Source organism: Pogoniulus pusillus, chromosome 1, assembly GCF_015220805.1.
Source record: "Pogoniulus pusillus isolate bPogPus1 chromosome 1, bPogPus1.pri, whole genome shotgun sequence".
In the NCBI taxonomy this organism is placed as follows: domain Eukaryota; kingdom Metazoa; phylum Chordata; class Aves; order Piciformes; family Lybiidae; genus Pogoniulus; species Pogoniulus pusillus.
In genome coordinates this window covers 28812349-28826928 of record NC_087264.1, presented here as the reverse complement: position 1 = coordinate 28826928, position 14580 = coordinate 28812349, and the positions used below count along the sequence as shown (strand labels likewise).

The following is a 14580-nucleotide window of genomic DNA, read 5'->3' as shown; positions in this document are numbered from 1 at the left end:
CTATGACAATAAGTATTTAACTAGTTTCCAAATGCTGGAGGTATTAGAATCTTAAAAAAAAAAAAAAAAACAACCAAAAAAACCAACCAAAATAAAACCACCCAACCAAAACCTCTGTTGTTTGCATCCTCCTTGGTTTTGTTGTGCTCCAGCTATTAGTTAAACGCTTGCTATACTGAAGCAGTGAGAAGCAGTTAAATGCCCTGCAGAATACGGCCTTCCTATCCTCTTCTGCATCTTGACATCCATACAAATGAAACCTGAGATAAAGATCACAAAAAAATAGCTGTAAGATCAGCTCTAGGTATGGTTGAAAGGAAATCCTTTAAACACTGTTCATGCACTTAGAATCAAATGGCACAAAATAAGCGTAGAAACATCTAATACAGTTACTTATCCCAAACTGATGAATGTTCCACATGCTCTACTTGTCTTGTTTTATATCCCCAGACTTACACTTATCAGCAATATGAAGTCTAGTACTCCCAAGTCTCTTTCCCTTTTCTGTTTCTCTTTTTTTCCTTCTTCTCCTAAAACTGGAAAAAGAGGAGAGGAAAACCTAGTTTTGAGATTTTCCTGTCTGACAGAGCTCTTAGCACAGAATCACAGAATAATTTGGGTTGGAAGGGAGCTTTGTAGGTTATCTAGTCCAACCCCCCTGCAGCGAGCAGGGACATCCTCAATTAAATCAGATTGCTCTGGTCCTCATCTATAGATATAGAAAGATACAGAAAAGTGATACAGTAATAATTCTTAACCTCTTCTTGCAGAATGTGCTAGAACTAAAGGTCTGTGATGAAGACACAGTCACCAGGGATGACGAACTCTGCACAGTTCTCTTTGACATCGATAAGCTCACTGTAGGACGCACGGTTCGAGTGAAGTTTCAGCTGAATCCGCAGGTGAGCAATGGAATTGTGGAGAACAAAAGCAGAAGTAAATTTTCATTTCAAATAAATAGATCTTTTGGCAGCATTTCATTAAAGGAAAAATCTACTGGGACAATATTTTGCTGCTGTTGTGAGAAAGACTTAAATTCCCTTTATGAGTGCTCCATGCTAGTTTTCATTTGTAGTGGTTTGGGTGTTACACACCCCCCCCCCCCCCCCCACACACACACACACTTTGGAAATCATCTAGACAAGACTTAGCTGGCTCTGGAAATTTGAATGAAGCTTGTATTTACAGCTAGCACAATATACAAGCAGATAGTTACAGTATATACAGTTATAGACAGAAATACACAAGGTAAAAGGTAATACAGAAACACAACACACATCCCCAGAAACCTGAGTCCCCAGGAGGGGCTCCCAACTGCCCTTCCGCCTTCTCTCACCCCTCTCAACCTCACCCCAGTCCCAAGGAAGAATGGAGGTTTGGCCAGGGGGTTAGGAAGCAAAGCAGATTAATCAAAGAGATGGCAGAGAAGCTAGAGAGAAAGAAATGCATCTCCAAGCTCCCAGGCAGAAGAAGTAGTGCCTTATCTATGTTTGGATTCTTGTTCTTATACCTCTCAGCTAGCCTATGAGTGAAGTAGACATAACCCTTGTTTGTCTTTCACAGCCTGTAATCTAGTTCTCACCAGAACATTCTAGCTAGCTTCAAACTAGCACATTGTTAAGAACAAATCTGTGCTAAAAAATCTAGGGTGCAACCAGATAGAACTAATTTCCCAGTCCCTTAATTTTGATAATTTGTGTCATGTTTATTTGGCCTCAGTCTAATTTCTGAATTTTCAACCACTTTAAGCTGTAATAATATTAAAACAGTCATTTCTTTTTGTATTGGGGGTTAAAATCTGGAAAATGGTTGCTTTAGCAGAATAGGAGTGTCTGTGGCACTGTGCTTACATAGTGTTTAGATTAATAAAACAAGCCTAGCTTTTACAGCTGCTTATTTTCAGTCTCTTAAAATTCATTATCTTTGCTTGGCACCATGGGGCTTTTTTGCCCATCAATTTGTTCTAATTAGATATTTTGCAAACTACATGTAACAGGTTTGATGAAAGCCAAGAAGAAAAATAAGTAATGTGCCTTTCTTTCTTCCCTTCTGCCTCTTCAGGCACGTGAAGAGCTGGAGGTGGAGTTCACCTTGCAGAACACGTGAGTAGAGTTCTAAATCCTATCTAAACTCTTGTGTTCCTATCTAAATTCTTGTGTTCAAATATATATTCAGCTACAAAAATAGTCTGGAAAGCTGTTTCATACATGACAGTGCTTCTTAAACCTACAGCCTCTGAAAGCCACATGCATATGTTTGCATTCAAGCCTGGTAAATCAGAATTTCAACATATATAGTTTTAGATTAAAAATATCTGGAAAATGTCATTTCTGCTGCCTTCTGTGCACCAACTTCCTCTTGTTCTCTTTATGCCATTGAATCAATACACAAGGAACTGTGAGGACAGTTACAATATTCAGGACCCTTAGAAGAAGGGGTGCCAAGCCTGATTGTCTTCTGTCTCCTCTTCCTTGGAAATCTGGCTTTTCAACTCCACAGCACTATAAAATGCTCTTCTGTAACTTGATCTATTCAACTCATCTGCCTGCATGTGGGAGCTGTGGTAGACTTGAATATCACCTCTAGCAGGGAGGGGAACTAAATACTCTACCTAAAGTAAGGAGCAAAGATCACTGTGGGAAGCTAAGGACTAAGGAACCAGGAAAACTGGAGGAACATTGCTAGCTTCACTTGGTAGGCTTGAAGGCGGTTGGTATAATTTGTTTAGGGGATGTATCTCCTTCAGTTAATGCATGCTGTTGAGAAATCTGGAGGCTTGTCACTGTAACTGGGAAGTGAATCTGGTGCAGGATCATAAGTATTATAGTCTGTCTTCATAGTGTGCTTTATGACTCTACAGAAGTTACTTGAAAGGACTTTTGTTACTAATCTGATCCAAGCTATTGAGCTATTGAGTTATTAGGACAGCCTTAGAGGAAGGATAGTATTACTGGGACCTTCTCAAGGCATTCAGGGCACTTCAGGAGATCGAGCAGGATAACATGTTGGTGGAGACTTTGAGTAACATGTTTATTCCTGACAGAAAGGGGTAACTGGGACCTGTTGAAGAAACAACAGTAGCTCAGGGGTCATCAGTAGAGAATCATAGAATCAACCAGGTTGGAAGAGACCTCCAAGATCATCCAGTCCAGCCTAGCACCCAGCCCTATCCAGTCAACTAGACCATGCAGTGTGCCCATGTGGCCAGGAGAGCCAATGGCATCCTGGCCTGTATCAGGAGCAGTGTGGCCAGTAGGACAAGGGAGGTTACTCTTCCCCTGCACTCAGCAGTGGTCAGACCACACCTTGAATATTGTGTCCAGTTCTGGGCCACTCAATTCAAGAGAGATGTTGAGAAAATGGAATGTGTCCAGAGAAGGGCAATGAAGCTGATGAGAGGCCTGGAACACAGGGGTTGTTTAGCCTGGAGAAGACGAGGCTCAGGAGTGACCTCATTGCTGTCTACAACTACCTGAAGGGAGGCTGTAGCCAGGTGGGGGTTGGTCTCTTCTCCCAGGCAACCAGCAACAGAACAAGGGGACACACTCTCAAGTTGGGGGATGGCTGGATGTTAGGAAGAAGTTCTTCACAGAGAGAGTGATTTGCCATTGGAACAGGCTGTCTAGGGAGGTGGTGGAGTCGCCATCCCTGGAGGTCTTCAAGAATAGGTCTCCTAGTGTTCACAAGCAAAAAAAGCCATCAGAGATAAAGCAGTCTTAGAATCTCCTAGTACAACTACCAGAAACTCGCTAAGGTGGAATGTTTGTTTTTTATTGTGTGCTGAAACTGTCTACTGCAGCTTAGGAGTATGGTGACAGTAGTAATGGCACTGGGGAAGGGAGCTACAGTAGATGTTTCAAATGTCCTTTCTGGGGTCCTCCTTCCTCTGCAGATTAGAAGATGACTTATGGAGTTAGTACATTGACTAATACTCTTTATCTTGTCTTTTGATGAGGGAGGCCCAAAGAGGTTGCCTGGTCAGATGTTGTTGGTTTCTGTATGGGGATGGAGGCTGGAGGTTGTCTGGAGCATGTGTGCATCAGCTCTCTCTAAGATCTTGAAGCAAATTGGATTTTCCTGGAATAAGCAGTCAGAAATTTGGCAATCTCTGCAGGTGCTGCCTAAGCAGGAATTCTGCTGTCTGTAAGGTGATGGCTGGGACTGCACAAACAAAAACGACCCTTGGCAATCCCAAAATAGAGAGTTTGAAAAAGAATCACAGTTATGGCTCAGCTGTTACAGCAAGAGCACATTTGATGCCCTCTTTTCATTCATAATGTGGTACCTGGGGGCCAACATAATAGTTGTGGTTTCCGAACTCAAAGGGAAGAAATTACTGCACTGTAAGTTAGGGAATGCCTGTCTGAGGAACAGAGAAAGGACAAAAATCTCCTCTGGGAATGTGGGCTTCTTACTGGAAGGTGGCTAAACATTTGCCCTGCCATCCCTCGTTTGCATTTCTTGGACATGCTTGGTAAGGTAAATGATATTCTGCCCATCAGTTGAATCTGGAATAAAGGTCCATCTGAAAATATGAAATATTGTGATCTTGAGAGGGGAATTTTTTCCCCCCTTCAACATAGAAAAGTATAATGTCAGGAGTAATTTATGAAAGGATTTGTTCACTTAAATTAGAAACAAGAGATCTCCTGGGAAAGAATAACCCTAGATATCAGTATAGGTTGAGGACTGACCTGCTGGAAAGCAGTGAAGGGAAAAAGGATCTGAGGCTCCTAGTAGATGGGAGGTTAACCACGAGGCAGCAATATGCACTTGTGGCCAGGAGGGACAATGCCATTCTGGGGTATATTAAAAGGGGTAAGGCTAGTAGGCCAAGAGAGGTTCTCCTGCCCCTCTACTCTGCCCTGATGAGTCTGCATCTGGAGTACTGTATCCAGTTCTGGGGCCCCCAGTTCAGGAGGGACAGAGAACTACTTGGGAGAGTCCCGCACAGATCCACAGAGATGATGAAGGGAATGGAACATCTCTCTTATGAGGAGAGCCTGAGGGAGCTGGGGCTCTTTAGGTTGGAGAAGAGACTGAGAGGTGACCTCATCAATGTTTATCAATATGTAAATGTAAGTGCCAGGAGGATGGAGCCAGTGACAGGACATGGTGCAATGGGTGGAAGTTGAGGCATAGGAAGTTTCATGTAAACATGGGGAGGAATTTTTTCCCTGTGAGAGTGACAGAACACTGGAACAGGCTGCCCAGGGGAGTTGTGGAGCTGGACATGTTCCTGTGTGATCTGGAATAGGTGATCCTGCTTGGACAAGGGACTTTGACTGGATGAGCTTTCGTGGTCCCTTCTAGCCCTTGACATTCTGTGATTCTGTGATTACATGATTACCTTTGATAAACTAAAGAGCCCTGCTGATAACCTCTTACAGACCGAAGTAGCTGAGATGGGCCACCAAAAAGCTATGGACCAAACTGGCCTCTCCTCTGTTAGATAAGCTTATCAGGTTTGGAAAAGACTTTTGGTGTTGCTGGATGGGAGAGTGTTGACAGAAAATAACGTTCAGTCCATCACAGCACTAAGCAGTACAGCTAACCACGTGGGACAGTTTCTACAAATCCAATACTGTGATGGGAACGATGAGAACTGCTTTTCTTTGGAGTATGTAAGGCAATTTACATCTGAAATGAAGAATCTCACCAGCACTTTTTGTCTGGCACTATTTATCTGAACTAGTTTCTCATTCCTTCTGCATCTTCAGTTTAGACTTTACCAGTTAGACACTCCACTGCATTGGCCTGTACTTTCTTTCCAGCATTTCAGATGAATGCTCCTACAGTGTTGGCTTTGTCTCTCCTACTCCTGTTTGCCTATTGGGCCTCGCTGCAAAAATGGCTGTGTGCTGCTTTTACCAAAGGCCACTGTAAGCATTCCTGGTGATACGCTGGTAGGCTACATCAGATGGGTTCCTGTGTGCTTTCACATTACCTTTCACTGAGAAGGAAGCAAGCCTTCAGTTTGGGTGGCTTGGTTCCCACAGCCACGGGACCTGTGCCCCCCTAGTTCTGACTCACCCCCGCGCCGCCCCCCGCTGCCTCCGAATACTCACCTCTGAGAGCCAGGTGCTTGATCCTAAGGACACTAAGAGGAAGGCATGCTCCTTCCTCCAAGTCCCTTTTCACCAGCAACCGAGCCAAGGGATTGCAAAGGCCCACCCCGTGCTTTATGGGCCCATAACACATGCCCAGGCGGCCGGAGAGCTGCTGCCCTCGAGCAGCAGTGACAGAAAAGGTAAGGTCGTTGTACACAGGCTGCTGACTTGCATACATTAGAGCTTTTTCTGTTATTTTCTGGTGATTATCAAAGGTAACGTGGACTCTCCTTTGTGTTTCCACTGGTAGTGTCCAGAATGATCATGAGCCTCTACGGGTGGCTACAGGGACAGGATCCCGCTTGACTCGGTGGCTTCGCTCGCTCAACATCCCCCTCCCCTCTGACCTCTTCTGAAGCCCTCACCTGATGTTGATGGGCCACAAAGACACTTAGGATGAACCAAAAGGTACTTGAAGTTTCCAAGAAGAGGTCTGAGGAGACCAGGGTGTTTGTTTGGTCTACTTGATCTCCTTTTTGGCCTTTCTTTGTTTTTCAGATATGCCAAATTGAGGAGGCACATCTCGACCAACTCTTAGAAGAATGAAGGACCTCTATTACACAACCTTTCATCTCAGCTCCCTTTCCCTTTTCTTCTTTTTCAACTGTGAAAGACTATGTTCAAAACAAAGCCCACTTACCACAAATAAATGTAAATAGGTGTACAAAAAGTTGTATAAAAGTTAATTATTAATGAATATGAATAAGAAGTATGGCAAAAGCATGCTTTAAAAAAAATAAAAGTCTTTTTTTTCTTTCTGTGGTTCTGCTGAGTGATTTTTGAGACATTTGCCCCATGTGTGGGGGGACCAGCAGACCCATGCTAGCTATATGTTTTGGGCACTGCTGAGGAAACTCTCAGAGCAGGCTAAGTCCCCATCTATCAGAGGCTGAATGTCCTGTTTGTCTTTGTGGCAGGAATTCACAGAGCCTCGAGAAGCACTGAGGGCCAAAGTTTCAGGTTAAAAAAGATGATAAATAAATGATGTATGAGGTGAGTACGATTTTCTTTACTGAAATAATGCCCTCTCCCATGCTTTTTGTGGGTAGTCAGAAAGCTCACAAAAGGACCCTTCACTGTGTGGAAGCTACTAAAAAGAGAAGCTGGATCTGATATGAGAAAACTAAAATTTTGTAGATAAGTATAAGAAAAAATAAATGTAGCACAGCACAGGAGTCTACTCAAAATGTGAAATGCAGTATGGGTTTGAGTGCCTGTAACTTCCTGTACTGTATTGCCCATTTCATTATGAGTCAGGCATGATCTAAAAATGAGAAGGCGAAAGTCTGAGCTGTACCAAGTGTTGGGCAGTGATCCTTGGGCTCAGAGTCCATTGCAGTCTTAGCCATCTCTTCAATAGACATTTAAAGCAGAAGGGTGCCCAGGATCCCTGTTTCTGCCTTCCCCTGCCACAAGCCACAATATGCCCCCAGTTCCCATAATAAATCTGAGGTCTGCATTAAAAAAGACCACAAATGACAAACTGTGATGGAGGAGAGGACAGCACTGTTGGCATGTGTAATAAGGGCTGCCTAAGAGCAGGTTGGTTGTTAAGGAAATTACCAGCTAATCCTGAGAAGCTGCTCTTCAGTGTTCCAAAGATAGGAAGAATAGTCAAAGGTCCCTTTTAACCTGAATAGTAACAGTTCTTCTCAGCTGTGTCTAGTCACATCTGATCTCCAAAGCTCTGGAGAAAGCTGAGTGCTCTTGGTCTTTGTAAAACAGGTCTAAAAATAATAATAATAAAATATTAGATGCATCTTTCTTATGCTGTGATCAGCAAAAGCCTTGAAATGTGGGAAATGAAAGTTGTAAGTGCAGTGTAGAGAGTAACCAACAAGTGACAGCAGCAGCTGGACTTCCTTACAACAGTGACTGCAGAGGTGACACTCCAAGAGGGACATTTCAGATGTCAGTGCTTAACACCTGTGTTGTCCTGGTTCTTCTCAGGAGCCTTCCAAGTCATGGAAGGTTCTTCCATCTTGTTTTAAAGGTCATATCTTGGACCTCCTAAGTCTAACTTGCTGATACCAATACCTCACACAGTACTGCACTCTACTGGATACCTACCTCCATGAGGATACCTCTTTTCCTATCTTTCCACCTTCATCTCACCAGGCTTACATGTGCTGGTTTGAGGCAAGGTGATGTCTTCTAATATCTACTGTGTTTATCCTCTGCTTTCCTTAATTTTTGAGATGAAGTGTTTGAGGCTAGTGACACCATAAGTCATGCAATGTTACAACTATGTGACTAAAAAGAATAGTATTTAAGTGCAAAAGTTTGCATCTGAAACAGAACATGGGGCTGCTTAAACTCATCTGCCTCAATGTATGTAGAAACATGGAGTGTTTTTTTTCCCCATTCCTGACTAATCTTCCTTGAACTCTATTGAAACACACTTAAAAATAAAAAAAGAAATCTACAAAATTCTGAAGCAAAATTATTTTTTTTTCTGGTGTATGAATGTTTTCTGGGGAGGGGGTGGGTGCTGGGTTTGTTTCTTTTGGTGGTGGTTTAGTTTATTTCACTTCAAGGTTTTTCCTGAGTGTTCTGCACTTCAATTAGCCAATTCCTGTGTTCTTCTTAAAGAAAAATACTGATCTGGAAATGAAAATTTAAGCTGTTTATGGGCTTTGAAGTTTTGGTAGAGTTCTTTGTCACGGGAATTTTTTACAAAGCTATTTCCATGTTTGTGTATACTGAAATGTAGCAGTTGTGGTAAAAAAAACATTCTCTCAATATGGATAGGAGTAATGTAATTAAAGTAAGCTGCTGTGCCTGGTTTCAGCAGAGATGAAATGCATATCTCAGCTATGTAAGTATACATATCTCGGCTATGTCAGTATGTGATACTACAGAGTGTATAATCCATAACTGGTAAAGTCAGAGTAATCAGCTTCTACTGTCTGAGGCAGGTTGGGCAGTTGGTGCTCAATCCTTGTCATTTTACTTATGGATGCAATCTCTTTGGACCTACCTGGGTTGTTGAGATCCTGTATGGATTTACATCTCCAATGCAAATTTTAAGTTATCCTTAATGATACACTGGCTGATTTAGCTGAAGGAAAAAGATTTTAAAGTACAGAAATTGACTTCTGCTGTATATGAATCCACTTCTGCCCCTAGATGGAGAAGTGGAAACACATCTATGCAGACAGTCATCCATTAAAATCTCATGTGTGTTTTGCAAATCACTTTGTAGAGGCATGATCTCTTCTGCTGCTAAGGTAATACTTTAAAAGCTGTCAATATCTAGACAAGTGTATAAGTTCTTCAGATGAAAAAAAAAATGGGTCAAACTATCAATACAATCAGGATGAATGTAACAGCCTTCAGCCTCACTATGTCACCTATCAAAATTCACTACATGGTTTACTAATGCAAGTATAAAGCCCCACAGGAGTAAAGGCTCAGTTTCCTCTCCTGATGTGAGTGGATGGGAAAACTTGGTATTTAGCTTGTCATCCAGAACTATCCTTGATCATAGAATCAACCAGGTTGGAATGAAAACTTCAAAGAGTTTTTGAGTGAGAATGGTCAAGTCAGACATGCCAAAGCTGATAGGGTTAAAATGAGTGATGTGCTAATTCACAGACCTAAATATTTTTTTGAGTTGTCCCACCCACAACTTCATATTTTCTCTTTTGTTTTCCAGACTGGAGTATCCTGATGCAATTATTACTAATGGAGTACTTGTGGTAATGTATATTTTTTACAATCTTTCCTGTGTTCATATTTTTAACCCTGGAAACCTTCAGCTGTGTCCCAAAGCAAGCACTGCCAGACACACTGGTTGTGAGAACAAGGATCTCCTGTAGCACTAAGCATCTCTCTTTTGTCATCACTCCAGTGCAGTGCTGCCTTCTGCAAAGGTATGCTGTGAGGCCGCTCTCAGCATGCATTTGCCACCCACTTTCTTCTACAAAATTGAATTACCAACACGTTATTCCCACATTATACTCAGAACAGTCAGGGGTTAATGAAGACAGCAATCAAAAGCTCTTGAGAAGGGTCCAATATCTCAATCTGCCTGTTATTTTGAATAGCACTCATCTTGGGGATCTAATCAAATCTGTGTCAAGAGGGTGGGGCCAGATTCTTTTTGGTGATGATCAGTGAGAGGATAAGGGACAATGGGCACAAACTGGAACACAGGAACTTACGTACGAACATGAGGAATAACTTCTTTTTTTGAGGGTGACGAGCATTGGACCATATTGCCCAGAGGCTTTGTGGCATCTCTTTCTCTGGAGAAATTCAAAACCCTGTGCAGCTCATTCTAGGTGAACCTGTCTCATAGAATCACAGAATTAACCAGGTTGGAAAAGACATTCCAGACCATCAAGTCCAACCTATCACCTAACACCTTCTAATTAACTAAATCATGGCACTAAGTGCCTCATTCAGTCTCCTTTTAAACAGCTCCAGGGACAGTGACTCTACCACCTTCCTGGGCAGTCCATTTTAAAGGCCAATCACTCTTTCTGTGAAGATCATCTTCCTAGCATCCAGCCTAAACCTGCCCTGGCACAGTTTGAGACTGTGTCCTCTTATTCTGTCACTGGTTGCCTGGGAGAAGAGACCAACCCCCACTTGGCTACAACCTCCTTTCTTTCGTTGTAGAGAGCAACGAGGTCTCCCCTGAGCCTCCTCTTCTCCACACTGAACCACTCCAGCCCCTTCAGCAGAGGGTTGGACTAGATGCTCTCCATATCCAGCACCTGCCACTCTGTGATTCTATTATTCTTTTTCTGACTGTCTCTGAAGTTCAAGCAGCTCAGAAGTTGTTCCACTTCACTTTCAAACTTGGAAAATACACCATGTCACTATTGCCCTCACATTATCTGAAGACATAATATTACTTAATAATTGTGTTGCTCGTTGATCATCTAGAGGGGTTGTTTGGGAAGAGTATGTATCACTAACAATGACATTTACGCTTCTCTCAATCATCACTTATCTTCTCTTGCTACAGGCACGTGAGGTTTCCTGTTTGGAGGTTAGAGTGGATACAGGGAAGCTGAAGCAGCAATCCACAAGTGAGGTTATTGCTTCATTAACCTATTGCCCTTCTGCCGTGATTCAGTTGTTATAGCAGGTGTTGAAAAATGAATAATCTGTTGTGCACATGACTCTGGTTGTGTCACTCAATGCTTGGTTTCTCTGTGCTCCACCTTGCAAAACGATTGCATGTCAAAATTCAAGTTAGTCAGGTATTTGGTTCTAAGGCAAATCTAAACCCAATGCAAAATGCAACCACAGATAATAGAATTAAAACCAGTGGTGGGGAAATACTAATTGGTTTTGTTTATTGCTTGTTCAAAATGATTTTTTTTTCAACTAAGTTGGATCTTCTTTTTAAATGATCTCATTAATGTGTAGAAATCTTATCCTGTGTGTTAAAGTTGGACTTGAGTGTATAAAAAGTTTGTTCATGCTCAGTGCTCTGAAAGAGATTTGTTTGCTGTTGCTTAAGCAAAAATAATGAACTTAAGCTCTTAAGTTTACATGTAAAAATGTATCAAAGCAAACCACCATCAAGTCAGGACGTTGTAGCTCTAATAAATGTGGCAGGACTCTTCTGTAGTTTTTAAGTTCATTGAAATAGCTTACGTAAAGCTGCTCTTCAGGGGGGAAAAAAAAACATTAAAAAATGTTTTGGGCTATCCTGAGAATAAATGGAAAATTGACCTTTCTGGAGAAAATGATAGCATTTTCTGAGTGGCTGAGTTGCATTATAGAAAGCCTCAGACTGAAATGTAATGTGGGGAGGAAAGGCTAGTGACCTAAAGTTATACACCTCTTCACCCTGATCTTACAAGAGAGTAGGATATGATCTCCCTTGCTTTGCCACACAAGGAACAGCCTTTGGGTTGACAGGTTTTTTCAGTTTTGGTGACATGAGGGTACATGCCAAGGAGTCTGCCTGATTTTGGGGTTTGAATCATTTGGCTGTTGTAGCAGACACGACACACAATGAAATGTAAGTAACATCAAGCAAATGCTTCTTTCACTCCATGTGAATAATCCAAAATGCCTTCAAAACTAAATCTTCGCTCTCTTTATTCCTAAAAAGCACCTACAAAATAGCAAGGGACAGTATTAAAAAACAAAAAAAAGTGTTTTCTGTACCTTAATATTTGCAGAGATCCACAAGGTGTCTTGTGTCAGTTATGGAGCTGTTTCAGACACTCGTTGTGTGAGGAAACTCAGGTGAAAAGCATGCAGAGTAGAAGCAGGTTTGGTTCACCAGTTATGTGTGTTTGCTTGGAATGTTTAAAAATTCTCTTTGCTCCCTGTGTTTAGACCTGGAGCTTACATTTACAGTGAAAGGATCCCATGAAGGAAGCCAGAAGATTTCATTGGGCTCTGATGCCAGCCTTAGGATCATCACATTTCACTGCATCATAAACGACCAGACAAGACTGGATATCATATTACCAGAAGAGGTACATTCTCCTTCTGTATGTTACTGTTGACCTCAATAAATTTGGAAGAAGCAATTAATGCAACCAGAGAACTGAACTAGCCCTCTTAGTAGAAGAAGCTTTAGAGGTGACAAATCCTTCACATGCACTTCCCTACCACTTTTTGCACTGTTTCAGGTGGCAGACAGGAACGAAACAGGGGAATCTGGGATCCTTTCTTTCCCTTTGAGGTCAATCCCTTTGCAGAAGGAAATAATAGTAGAAGAGGTAAGTGCTGTGAAGAGTTTGGAATAAATATTTTCAAAGCTTGCTGTGTTGGTTTGAGGCTAATTGGAATATTTTAATGGTCAAGTTGGTCGGATAGGGCTGGATGATGGGTTGGACTGGATGGTCTTGGAAGTGTCTTCCAAATTGGTTGATTCTGCAAATGAGAGAAATGAAATAATTGGTTGTATAAAGAAAATAATGATGAAGTCTATATCATTCATTGGTTTGCTGAGGGCAAAAGTAAACAATTTGTCTTGCTCTGGTCTGGGATGCTGGATCTATTCACTTCCTCCTCACTCTGCTCTAATATCTCTTCACTAATCTTGGGTAACGCATAACAACGTAAGCTTTGCTGCTTGTTTTGTTTGTCTGTCTGGGAAGAAAGACACAGGGAGAAAAGTTAGCTTCAAGCCCTTCTTGAGCAGTTTTCTTGGTCTGGGAGGAGTTTGGATTTCTGTATTATTTCTAGTTTGTATGTAATTGTAAATAGTTGTGGATATATTGTGTATATATGCTGGTAAATTTTGCTGTGCTGTAAATATAGCTTCATTTTATTTCCAAGCCATCTGAGCTAGTCTGGTAAATTCCAATAGTGCTGGTGGGTAAGAGTTCCTAACTCACCACAAATGCTTGATACTGTACTGCTTGAAATAGTTGCCAAGTGAACAGTGCCACTGTGTAAAATTGTGGAGTGATTTATTGAAAAGATGTTGAAAAAATATGAAGGCAAACATACTCCCATTTAAGGAAGGCAGATATGCTAGCAATAATTGCATGAAAACCACTGCAAGCTTGAAGTCCAAAACTGGAGTTAAGGAGTTTCAAGGAAAAATGGCTGCCATGTGCACATCATTCAATAATACTTTTTGTGTGTGTGTGTGTATTAATGTAATTCCAGAATGGATAATAATTTACTCCCCCCCCAAAAACAAACAAACAAACCCACAACAACCAACCAACCAAAAGCCAAAATCAAACAAATGAATGAACACTCCTAAAGCAAAAACAACCCACCCAGAATACAAGCTTCATTTAGATCTTAAGTATTGATATTGAGAATGCTGTTGTATGTAGATATTTTTGTATATAATTCTTCTTGTCTCTTTCTCCTCCTCTCCCTTCTTCTTCCTCCCTCTCCCTTCTTCCTCTCACATGTATTCTCTGTGAGGTGGTGTAACATGCAAGCTTGTGGCACATCAGCACCCCCCAGGTTAGGCTTGTTGTATTTGATTCCAGAGCAGGGACTTAGGCTTAGGTGAATTGTACCAAAATAATGTCCTTAGCCATGTGAATTATTATTTTAGAACCTTCTCTCTTACTGAAAGAGGATGTCCTGAGTTCAGAGGATAGGAACATTTTAAAACTGGGTGGTAATTAGCTTTATTTTCTGGATTTCTAGGATAATTCCTTTCACTTGTGCCTGACAGCGCGGAAATGGTAAGATAGCCTCTTTTTGTCCTATCATCCAGGACTACTCTAAACTAGCTGTCTAGGGGGTATTCTGTCATAGGTGGAGAGATGAACACATGCCTCATGAGGGCTTTGTTCCTCTACTCATGTGGTGTCTGAGGTAAGTCTGAGTCCACTGAGCTTGCAGGATCATGCAGTTCAAGATGAGTATATGAACCTTGGTAGGTTTCTTGGGAGTAAATCAGCCTGTTTTAGGAATACTCTTCCCAGACACGATTGAAGTTTCTCATTTATACCATCAGTCAGATCTACATAATGACTGAAATAAACTCTCTCCCTCTCCCACTTCTCAAAGTCACCAA

General features: G+C 41.7%; 1 protein-coding gene across 1 annotated transcript in view; it reads left to right on the top strand.

The window, feature by feature from the left end:
• The window catches only part of LOC135176873 (cytosolic phospholipase A2 epsilon-like), a 40457-nt gene that overhangs the window by 11915 nt on the left and 13962 nt on the right, over positions 1-14580 (top strand). The window contains exons 5-11 of the mRNA XM_064146303.1: positions 771-902; positions 2062-2102; positions 9769-9811; positions 11089-11152; positions 12420-12562; positions 12719-12808; positions 14208-14245. Of these exons, the coding sequence (XP_064002373.1) occupies positions 771-902; positions 2062-2102; positions 9769-9811; positions 11089-11152; positions 12420-12562; positions 12719-12808; positions 14208-14245 (551 nt within the window). The remainder of the gene's footprint in view (positions 1-770; positions 903-2061; positions 2103-9768; positions 9812-11088; positions 11153-12419; positions 12563-12718; positions 12809-14207; positions 14246-14580) is intronic.